Source organism: Poecilia reticulata, chromosome 3 (genome assembly GCF_904066995.2).
Source record: "Poecilia reticulata chromosome 3, P_reticulata-male-v2, whole genome shotgun sequence".
NCBI classification, from domain to species: Eukaryota; Metazoa; Chordata; class Actinopteri; order Cyprinodontiformes; family Poeciliidae; genus Poecilia; species Poecilia reticulata.
In genome coordinates, this window is record NC_088832.1 from 4,061,654 (window position 1) to 4,073,681 (window position 12,028).

The following is a 12,028-nucleotide window of genomic DNA, read 5'->3' on the forward strand; positions in this document are numbered from 1 at the left end:
TAATCCAGACATTGGAAATCCTACAAAATGTTTATTGAAAAGCATGACAGACTTGGAACATTTTACATTTAGAAGGTGGTAAAAACAAAAGCAGTCAGTTTGCTGACTCATGGCCCTGCCCACAGAGGTAGATTCTGACATTACTCGAGTAATTCTGGGGCAATGCCAAGGTCAAGCTGTCTGCAGCTCAGCCTGCTGAACATTTAGTTTCCTCTGATTTCAACTCGGCATGAAGAGTCGCTTAGAAAGGTGGGCAAAGGTCAAAGTGCACATACTGCCATTTTACACATTCACTGCTATGCAACACTTACAATCTTAATTATCTCACCTGGACTACATCCATATCCGTCCCACTACTTTGTTATGCCAAAATATTAGTCAGACAGATCTGGGGTCAGCCTGGAGCTAGAGGACTACATGTGAAGTAAGTGCTACAGTAAAACAGGACAGGGCACATTGCATGGTAACAGCTGCTGAGGCTTATGGAAAGGAACAATGATTACTACAAGATGTGCAAATAATGAGATGAAGTGACAAATCTACTTTTCAAGTGAAGAGAACCCAGAAGGGTCAGTAGTACAATCCTCCCCAATGACAGCAGTCAGGCTGGTACCTGCTGCTACTTCCTACATTCACTTAAGGTGTAAACTCACTGAAGAGGCCACACCCCCATCAGAGCCCTTAATGGTTCCTAACAGCAGATGTATTCAAACTCCAGAAAAGCAAATCCCATCTTCTCTTCCAAGATCAAATCTGACATGGTTGGATGTCAACGTTTCAAACATAATTCACACCAATGGCCCGTTAAAACCAGCCTCTGCGCTCTGAAGAATCTGCAGGATCAGGTTGGAGACAAACCCTTCACATCTCATTTTGATCTGATATTTCAACATTTATCTTGTAAAATGTGGAAATCTCCACCTGAATGACAGCAGTGCCGTTTAGTCTTCCTGGAAGTGCTTTAAAGGCCAAGTTTGATGAAAACGGACAGATGGAGATAGTCACAATGAATAATACTGGCTATCTAGTCAGGAGAAAAACTTAGCATAGGATGACCCTGAGTTTCACTGGAGATGGTTCCTAAATGATCCACTGGTGGCAGCAGACCAAGTTAAAACCAGAAAGACTAAAGCAGACAGCCAACATTACGAGACATTCACACCTTCACTGGGAACTACAACTGACTGTTTGGGACCAAAAGAAACCCTAAACATTTGTTAGAACTCCATATGATGGATTTTAAAGGAAATTTCCTTGAAAAATACAAATGAGAATGTGACTTAGAAAAATAGCTCAACTATTTGATGGTCTTCAATCATCTGGTGGCCCTTATGTACTAGTCATATTTTCAGGAAGCAGAAGCTTTGAGGAAAATGTCGTGATTAGACAGACCTCTGTACTGCAGTCTGCTGGAACGATGTGCTCCAGGCCCAACTCAGCCTGACTGGTGGAGGAAAGGGCTTTGCTCACAGCTCAGCGCCTTAGAAATGTGGCAATTCTTCATACAATAATTTTATTGAGCAAAGTGTAAAAACACAAAAAGATCAAAAAGATAGTTTACAATTGTGAAAGGGTAAATCTTTAGTAATGGTAATGTTTCAAACTGCCCCATAGCAGCTTCAATCCAGCAGCCTCGTCGGTGGTGTTGCTGCAGCAGTAGTGGGTTTATCAGCAGCATGCTGTGGGGGCTCCTCACACGCCTCCAGCTCTTCATTATGCGCCAAATCTTCAGAATCCTCCTCGTCGTCGTCGTCTTCCTCGTCCTCCATGGGCAAGGCCTCGTGCTGGTCGGGGCCAGGCGGCACCGGCCCCTTGTCCCTCTGCTCCTGCAGGAGGCTCAGCTGGTTGCTCAGGTCGTTCCTCTCCTTCTGCAGAGCTCTGCACAGGCGCTCCAGCAGCTCCAGCTTCCCCTGCAGAGCCTTGAAGTGCCCATCACGCAGCGTTTTCTGCAACAGTGTTCCAGACACAGCAACTGTGTATAGTAGTACTATTGATTAAAACAAAAACAATCACCATAACCCAACTATAAATATGCACAGTTGTTTTTCTCGCAGAAATGATACTCGTGGTGAAACCCCTCCTTCTGCTACGCCTCAACCAATTCAAATACAAGCAATTATCTGGGTTTTTGTAGCAGACAGCAGGTAATGTAATCTCCCATTACTCAACGGCAACTAAGAAACTTACTCCATTGCACGTGCATACAAGTAGCAGCAAACTTGTTCAGGGGACAAAGAGATTTTATTTTCTAGTTTCTGGGTGCCCCACCTCTTTCTGATGCTGCCCTGGGGAACTGCAGATATTGCCCAGAAAAAAACCGCCACTGTGCACGTTGTCAAGAAATGTTTGAGAAGTTTTATTGTCTTTAACCAAACATGTCCAAAGATTCCTAGTTTTCCAGGTGTTAATATTCAGGAAAGTTTAAAGGAATTTATTTTAAACGTGTTAAATTTAGAAATGCCCCTCTCCATTTCCTGTGGAGCTTGTGTGATGAAGCCACAGTCACTTGTTCTCATCCAGCCAAGCAACCAGCATAATTTGTGCATTTGAAATTTTGAGCTTGTACACGTAGATGTGCACACACAGTCGGTCTGATTTTTCTGCAACTTTCTTGCATCGCAGCCTCACTTATTTTTCTTGCAGCCTAGCGACGCAAGAAAGCTATAAATAGCCCTTCACAAGAGAAAGGTTTTAGATCAAAATAGGTAGTTTCAGTAATCTGTATCATGTAATATTAGCGCATTAAAATGTTCAAATTAATGTTATGCGTTAACGTGGTCAGCCCTAGTTTAAAGAGTTTGTGGGTAAGAGGCTCACCTCCTCAGCCATCTGCAGCAGCGCCTGGTTGTTGCTCTCCCACTTGGTCCTCCACTGCGTTGTCTCCTTTTCCAGCTTCTTGATCTTCTTTGTCATCTGGAATTAAATCCACACCAATCTTGTGGCTGGTGTTATCTTACCAATCTACTTAGAACTTGTATCTCACTTCACTGTACTATAAATATTTATTCAGATTGAAATTAGTGTGAAACTGCTATGAATGGTACATCTTGATATTTTTGGCCAGAAGTTGCCTTGAAATGTTGCTTCTAGCAGAGAAAATGTTTGAGGTAGGTTTATATTGCTCTGAAGGGATCCAAACTCTTTCAATGAGTAGACTGTTGTGAGACACCAACATCCCATAATAATTTCACCAAAGCTACAGGCTGATAACCAAGCTCCTCCTCCAAAATAAAACTTGGCAGCTTCCTCTAAACTCTCAGTCCCAAAGCTTCCGCAGTCTAAAAGTAACTCCTAATATAGGAAAATTGATCAAAATTCTCAAATTCTAACAAGATTATTCTCCAAATTTTCCCTCAGCAAGATAAAAGTTATTCACAAACCAGTGTTTATCAAACTTTTTCAGAGTGAAGACCGCTTAACTCTTAAACAGTCAGGGGCCACTTAACCTGAAATCACGATTACACAGTTTTTTTTAACCACCAACACTGTGTACATTAATAACATTTAGTTCCATTTGTGATTTAGAAGCACAATTAAAGAAAAATAGACTTGAGTTGCTTTAACAGAAACAAAAATTCCTTTTCTGCACCATTAAATATAAAAATAACCGACCAATTGTATTTAATATTTTTTTAATTAATAAAAACAAAGCATCATTCATTAACAAGCAAAGTCACAAAAAACAAAGAATAGTTCAGACTAACTGGAGCGATTCATACCGCTAACCATTCAAAGGAATCCAATCGCTAGTGAACAGCGCATCACTTCCTCTGATAAGTACAAGGTGTCCTGGAGTCGTTTTCTTTCTGTCGGTCTGCAGCTTTTCATTTGAGAAAACCCGGTTTAAGCCAGTTTTCTATCATTATTTTTAACACAATCCTTTGGTGAACTAGCTCCGAGCACATTGAGCTAACATTGCGGCAAACAAACGGAGGCCACTGTTTGAGAAAGGCCATTAATGAAATGTTAGCAGTTCATAAATATCCATATCAAATGGATGATGTAGTAAAATGATCAGACCAGAATCATTGGACATTGCGAGAAACCATGACCAATAACAATAACGAAGATGTAAATAAGGTTTGATCAAACATGTTCATTGGCATTAATACAATACTGTAGTTTCGTCATGACACATTTTCATTCTAGATTTAATGATTGGCTCATTTCTACCATTGATTCATGAAACAGCCAAAACTAGGCTGATTTCTTTCAGAAAGACTCAGGAAGTAGCTTAGCAAGGAAAAAACTTGCTAAGCTAGGTAGTCAGGGCGCTGAGGCGGTTCACTAGCATCCCATCATGTTTTTGTATTAGAAAATGTTATGTTCACAGAAAACGTAAAAATTAGGGATGCTCCGATCAGGTTTTTTGCTGCAGATTCCGATCATCCATGAGGCTGATCTCTGCCAATCACAAATCTTTGCTATCGCCTTGAATGGCTGTTAATTTTTCATTTTAGGTATAAATAATACTATTGTTTGGCAAAATGGAATAATTATCTGGCAATAAATTCACCTAATTTAGACATAATAGACATATTTTAATTCATATCTAAAATCTTTTTTTTTTTTTTGTTACATGCTGCAGCTTTCAGCAGACGTTCGGTGTGAGAGTTCACTGTCTGGTGGAGGTTGAGCGGCGCTATGTCTGTGAAATATTACTACTACTAGCGGCGGTACAAGAGCAACAACAGAACCAGCGTCTTACACCGTCAGCTCCAAGACTTGACTTACTTTTCAGGTATTTGTTTAGCTTTCTGATTGTGATACTAATCCGGGTGAGTTGGTAGTTGTGCGCTGCTTTACCTGCTGTCTGGCCGCTCTGGATGAGCTCTATTTCCTGCAGTGAACCTCGAGATGGCTATACTCCCATCAAGTGCCTGTTTTTTAAATCCCCTGTTAGATTCGTTGTGTTGATGCATTTTGACATGCTTCACCGCCGAGGTAATTTTCCACCGCAATACGCAAACTTCCTTATTCATTCTCAAGAGCGTTATAATTCCACATGACAGGATTTGTTGCTGCGCACTTGTGCAATGTGCAGGAAAGAGGAGATAAGCTGCACATGCAGGCTGCAAAGCAAGATAAATGTGATCGGTTTTGGTGATTGGCAACACGAGTCTGATTGGCGAGCACCGATCATACACTTTTTCACGGAAATCGGCCAATTATGATTGGTGGCCGATCGATCAGCACACCTCTAGTAAAAATATTACTGGATAATTATGCTACTAGAAGATATTGCTGACAGTACTTAAACCTGCAACAATGGAGTCAGAAAAACAACAAATCATAAAATACAATTAAAATATCAATTATTTGCACTTCTGTTAAATCCAAATTAGGTCAGCAGCTCCATCAGGCCCCCAGGGCTTCAGGGTCTCCATAAATGCTAACATTGCAATACAAATCACAGATGTATAAATTAACATTTGTTTAATGAGAATATCAATGCCATTAAATTTGATTTAATGGTTCCAGCATAAATAAATTAAAAGATTTTAAATTAACATATACACTTAATATTTTAAGGAGCTGCCAAGTTTATTTTGTAAGTGTTCAAAGAACAAAATTCATAGTTAGATTGTTTCGTTACCACAGCTAAAATCTGATGTTGCTATGAGTTTAATCTTTTGAGCTCTATTTGTTCACAAATACTTCTAGATAAATTAAAATTATAACTGATGACTTTTAAAGTTGACCAATTAAACAAGGCCCTCTCTTCCAGATTTCCTTAAGTTCATGGTGAAATACTGTTGGTGGTGCTGATGTTATTAGCAGTAAGAGGGGCCCCTAAATCAAATTCTGCTCAAGGCCTCATACAACCTTGGAGTGGCCCTGGATGATGAGCTAAATCCAATGCACTGCACATCTCTGCTGGACACAGAGGGACAAACGAGGAGATTTAATTTATGTGGCTTTAGTAGCTCTTCCATTTCGTGTCTATTGAGTTTTTAATGAGCACCACAGAAACTGTTTTGGTTGCCCGAGCTTTATGGAATGAGTTTTTCTGATCTTCGTGCACGCAACTCCTTCTCCTCCACACCTCCTCAATAAGATAAAAATGTATGTTGTCTTGGTACTCAGAGTGACCCTAAAAAGCTGAATGAATCATTCTGAAGCAGCGACTCCTAGCAGGAATCTCCAGGCAGAGATGGGAGCTCTGTGGGAGGACATCATGATCTTTCTAAGTCAAGCAACAAGTCTTCAGGACACAAGTCTAATTTGAGTCTGACTTACTTTTTGAACTCAAGTCTCTGGTTCCATTTGATTTGATTTGATGGAACAATTTTGCTGTGAACTTTTTAGAGAGGTCACAGCTGTGAGACAGAATGTTCTTCTCTAGTTAAATGATGTCAAAGTCGTAGGCCTGAGGATGCTGTCTAACCATTAAGACACAAAGAGGTGAAGATCCAAAGCTCACCTTCTCCATTTCTTGTCTGAAAGTGGTGAAGACTTCATTACTTTTAGCCAAAGTGCTTTGAAACTCTTCAAACTTGTCCATGTACAGGGAGAGCTGAGAGGAGAGAACATTATACCAGAGCTCATTTGTACAACACTACGTTTACTTTATTACAGCACATTGTGTTGCAGAAGCATCCATCCTGATTGGACCAGCTCACCTGTTGTTTCAGCTGAGATTCTTGCTCTTTCATCAGCTCACATTTGCGCCTGGACTCTGTGGCGTCCTTCAGCAGCTGAAATGCCACAACAGACAAATGTTTAACCCTGAACTAGGCTTCAAGACTTAATTTTTCCTCTTCAGTCCTGCTAACAGTTTAGGTGCTTATGTTCCATTCTACACGGCTGATGCTGCTACAAAGTTCACAGTTTGTCAACCTCCCCAGTGTTCAGAACGAAGAGCCACCATGGAGAAAGAAGAAAGTAGCAGCGGAGAGCCATCTCATCCTGGTGTAGAGGGGTGACTACTAACCCAGAGTGGTCAATAGTCCAATCCAAGCATGACTGCTTGGATTGGACTATTGATATATACAGCATATTTATAACAACTGAAGGAAACAGTTACTTGATTGTGATATAAAACAGCACTATGTGCCTGGAAAATACATAATACTGCCCGTTTGAGTGTGAGTTAGCAGCCTGAGTAGGACTAGAACTGAAACTCACTTGTATCACACAGCTTTTTAGAGTGTACAGTGATCCCTCGCTATAACGCGGTTCACCTTTCGCGGTCTCGCTGCTTCGGATTTTTTTGTGCAGTTTTTTTCACAGAGCATTGTGTTCTGCGTCCTGATTGGCTAAACAGTCTCCGAGCTCCTTCTCTACCTGTGTGCCAATAACGTTACGGTATTTAAATATAAGTAATACAGATTGGCCATTCAGGAGATGGAAAGCTGAAAACTTTGAATGCCAGCTGGAAAAAAAAAAAAAAAAAAAAAAACTGTCCAGAGGCAGCGCAGAACCCGACCGGAGGCTCGCTTGACGAGATCCGTCGCTCTGCCGTAGATATAGCTGTGAATCTTGCAAAGCAGCTTGGAGGAGACGTTTTAATGACATGACTCCGGATCACATTAAGGCCCGATTGATGAACACGCACATCCGCTGACCTGAAAACAGGTTTTGTTCTTTGGTTTCAATAGAGTATTTAATTTGCTGTATAATAATTGTAAAAACTAAAGGTAACTACTTCACGGATTTCACTTATTGCGGGTTATTTTCGGAACGCAACCCGTTCCGTAGGATCAGGATCACTGTACTTAAAAAAGAAAACTGTGTAAAACTCATTAGTATTAAACATCAGAACCACTATTCTAAAGGCCATAGCATGCCGCTCGCATCTGACTCTTAAAGCTTTAATCCCTTTTGGTTTTTTTGGCATGCCAGCTCCGACTTGAGTCTTACAGACCACTGGACTAAGATCAAGTATTCAAAGAGAGATTCATGAGTGTTGGTACCAGAAGTCCTGGCAGCATGAGTGCAAGCTGGCCTAGCAGGAAGCTCAAAGCTGCTACCCCCTTTCATCTTCCTGTACTTCTTGCGTCCTACAAAGAATAAGAACGCTACTCTTTTTGTGTATAGAAGATTCTAGTTTATATTTTCCCCCAAAGCAGGTCTACTTTGCTATGCCAACTCATCTCACTGACATTCTAGTTTAAAGGCACAGTCCATACCGCCACAGCCAGATTCATTTTCCAGATCCGCCGCAGCTTTGCCTGGCAGTTCCCAGATTTTCATATCTACCTCAGGGGTAAAAATAGCAGGACCGATCCAAAACCATTTGAGTGACATTTGACCGTATGTATTGATTGGCTCATGATTTACTATATTATGTTATAGTTTAGCTATAATAGAAAATAGAATTCTAATCCCTCACTGTTTGCATATGGTTGTGTCTACATCATACATACACTGTAAAAAAAACAAAAAACGGGTAAATGTACAGTAGAAATTTGAAGGAATTTTTCCGTTTTAGTTTTACAGGTATTTGCACTGTATTTTCCATTTTATGCATTGCATCATGGGAACAAGAACCTTCGCAAAGCGCGAAAACTGGTCAAACGACATTTCAAGCAGACCCTGGAACATATATCTTTTGGACTTCGGTTGGATTAAGAGATGGAGTTACCATTCTGCCACCACCCTGGTAAAGTAAAATAAATAAGAACACATTCTTTTCTGTGAATAATGTTTTTAAATATTTGTAGTTGACTTCATGAGACTTCTGGCACAGTCTATAATTGCAAACTATTTTGCTGTCTTTTTTTTTACAAAAAAGGTGTATATTATTTTTACAATGTTGTGTTTGCTTGTGTATTATAAAAGTAAAATGCAATGATTGCTGTATTACTATTCATGTATTTTACCAAACTCAAAGTACCGGCCATTTTTTCAAGTCAAACTGAACTGAAAGCTAACCGTTCATGGCGTCATGCTACTTATGTCTCAATCCTGCTTTTTAACTTAACTTTTCCTGGAAAGCACCTAGGCATTTTTATAATAGGTGTGTACATTTGTTTTTGTTTTACTCAACCTGTTAAACCTTTAGTTTAAATTAAGAAATATGTGGTGTTTTCTACAATAACATAGTTATGTCTCTTTCTAATAATGTCTAATGCAGCACTATGTAACACATTTTTTTACATATTTGTTGAAGCTGTCACTGTGTCGTGATATTGCATGAGAGATAATCTGTGGAAAAAAATTTAGCTCTTCTGTTAGCCAGTGCTAACTGAATTCAAACAGTCAGAGCCAGGAGGCAGGTCTTAGCGTGTCAATCACAAACTCTTGTGGTGCTGCTCATCCCACTTCTCACCGATCTCTTGCGTTTGGCTACGCTGCAGCTAACGGAACCTCTCATGAATGTTAAGGATGAATGTTAAGGCTAGTTAGCATGGACACCGATGACAGTGGATAAGCGGTTTTCCTATAATGGTAAATTGATTGACAGCATGAAGAGGTTGATTGACAGCGCTAAGACTATCCTCCTGTCTCTGATTGGTTGGTTTTGGTTGGGAGTGATGGATTTCTTCAGATGGAAATAGTAGCACAGGGGGAGTGGAGGAGTTTGTTATTTTCACAAATTATACGTCTCATAACATAAAATCAAGACATGGTGACTTTATTTTAACAAATATGAAAAAAATCAGTGTATGTTTTTATTTTCTCAAGAAAATATTTGTGTATTGTGTATGCTAGGGGTGCACCAATAAATCTTCCCCAAATTCTTAATTTTGAAGATTGGTGATCCGCCAATACATGTGAAAGTGATTTCATCCACTGATCTTATCTACCTCAGCTAAGATCTAAAAATCAAAGCTTTCCTCTCCTGTTAGAGACGTTTGACTGATAGACCGACCCACCAGGTCATGTCTCCATGTTTGCAAGTTATCAATAGTCACCCCACTGTTGCCAACCCACTGACGTTTTCTGCATTTAGCAATATTCAGACAAGACAATCAGTATGGACCAAATCAGAATTAACAAGTCAGATTTTTAAAGATTGGCCAGAAATCTGCAATTGACACACTCGCAGTGTAGATTTTTTATCTGTCAGAATTCATCAAAATTACTCAATGTTGTTTGTGAAAGAGCGATTAGCAATTGGTGAGACACTGATGAGCAAGGTGATGTGCCGCTGTAATGTAATTTAGAAGCATTTTGTAAAAAGTACATTTATAACATGAAGTGTTTCTGTGTTAAACTTGAGTATCCATTCTCTTTGTTTAGAGTTTTTCTGGGCTCAAACCCTGAACGAGGTCGACTGACACTATGCAGAAGGTGAAGAAGCAGCTTTGCATCCCAGATGGCTCAAGTTCCTTAATGAACTGAATGACTGGGAATCCATAGAAAATTTGAGCCTTTTGAAGTTTAAACGTGATTGATCATCTCATCAAACTTGGTGCACCAAGAACCTTTGCGAAGCACAAGAATTGATCACTGAACATTTCAAGCTCTTGGTAACTGGACCTCAGAGTTGGATTAACCTTTTTTTTGCAGAACATAGACATAAAATACTGTAAAATACTGTTATGTTCACAGCGACTAGAGGTAATGAGAGCACACACTCATGAATCCAGTGTCTTCCACTGTCGTTGGCCTTAGGCTGGGTTTATGTAGCATTTGATTTTTAACTAAATATTTATACCTGTATTTCATAAAAATAGTGGTTGACTTTTGGCATTTATTTTGAAGTATGTTGGTCCTGTTTACAACTATGATTTTCATGTTCCAAAGCAATTTTTTGTATGTTCCATCTTATAGTAATTAACAAAATTGTTTGACTACAAAGACTAGAGTCAAGACTGCTTTACATTTAATTTATACGTTGAAATTTGTATAGTAAAATGCAATAAATTAGTTGTGATGTACAGAAGATAAACATTAGCAAGCTCAAGAATATGTTTAACACTTAATATATAATAGCGAAGGTTAGTTATAAAGATTAGATGACGTCTTAAATTGCAAAATAAAATCTGCAAATTGTCGAATGGTTTCATTTTTATATCACTTTGCATGAGCTGCTTTCAAACTAAGTGTTTTGTGTTCTACAACTACATTTCCTGTGGATTTAGAATTTAGTTTTGTTTCAAAATTATGCGAAGAATATATTAAATACATTAACTTTAATATATTTTACACTATAATTAATATATGGTATAGAATAAAGACTGCAATGGTTTGGAAGACAAAAGTATTTGGAAATGTCCAAGGTTTTTTAAAAAAGTTTGTGAATATATCACAAAAGACAGAGTAAAAAGACAAGAGAATTTCAGTTTTGGGTTAACAAAATAATGGTATATTTGACATAAACTGTTAAATTATGGAAAATATTTTGGTGGAAATTCTGGAAGAAAAAAAAACAAAAAAAACAGAAAATGTCCTGGTAACTTTTTGCCAGGATATTTTCAGTTTTTTTTTTTTTTACAGAATTTCAGTCAGAAGTTTCCCGTAATTTAGGGCTGCACAGTGGCGCAGTTGGTAGAGCTGTTGCCTTGCAGCAAGAAGGTTCTGGGTTTGATTCCCAACCCCGGTCTTTCTGCATGGAGTTTGCATGTTCTCCCTGTGCATGGTGGGTTTTCTCCGGGTACTCTAGTTTCCTCCCATAGTCCAAAAACATGAGTGTCAGGTTAATTGGTCTGTCTAAATTGCCCCTAGGTGAGAGTGTGTGTGTGCATGGTTGTGTGCCCTGTGTGTCTCTGTGTTCCCCTGCGACAGACTGGCAACCTGTCCAGGGTGAACCCCGCCTCTCGCCCGAAACGTTAGCTGGAGATGGGCACCAGCAGCCCTCCTGACCCCACTAAGGGACAAGGGTGCAAGAAAATGGATGGATGGAAGTTTCCCGTAATTTAGTTCACATTTTTCTGTTAAAAAAAAAAAAAAAGGAAAATGTCTTGGTAATTTTCTGCCAGTACATTTTCTGTTTTTTTACGGAATTTCCAGCAGAATTTTTTTCTGTAATTTAACAGTTTTCTGTGTTTAAAATTTAACATATAAAAGCTGTTAAATTACGGGGAAAAAATCTGTTAAATTACTGAAAAAAATTCTGCTGAAAATTCCGTAAAAAAAA

General features: G+C 39.2%; 1 protein-coding gene across 6 annotated transcripts in view; it reads right to left on the reverse strand.

Annotated features, from left to right (window-relative positions):
• Positions 1 to 11: 11 nt before the first annotated feature.
• Positions 12 to 12,028, reverse strand: part of txlng (taxilin gamma) — a 37,330-nt gene continuing 25,313 nt past the window's right edge. For 5 of the 6 annotated variants that reach the window (XM_081604949.1, XM_008405028.2, XM_081604950.1 and 2 more), the window contains exons 8-11: positions 6,624 to 6,698; positions 6,425 to 6,517; positions 2,818 to 2,913; positions 12 to 1,946 (exon numbers count right to left, since the gene is read on the reverse strand). In XM_081604949.1, coding sequence (XP_081461075.1) covers positions 1,620 to 1,946; positions 2,818 to 2,913; positions 6,425 to 6,517; positions 6,624 to 6,698 — 591 coding nt within the window. In that variant the 3' untranslated portion in view covers positions 12 to 1,619. Of the gene's footprint in view, positions 1,973 to 2,817; positions 2,914 to 6,424; positions 6,518 to 6,623; positions 6,699 to 12,028 lie in introns of all 6 variants that reach the window. The other variant, XM_008405031.3, reaches the window with a different exon arrangement.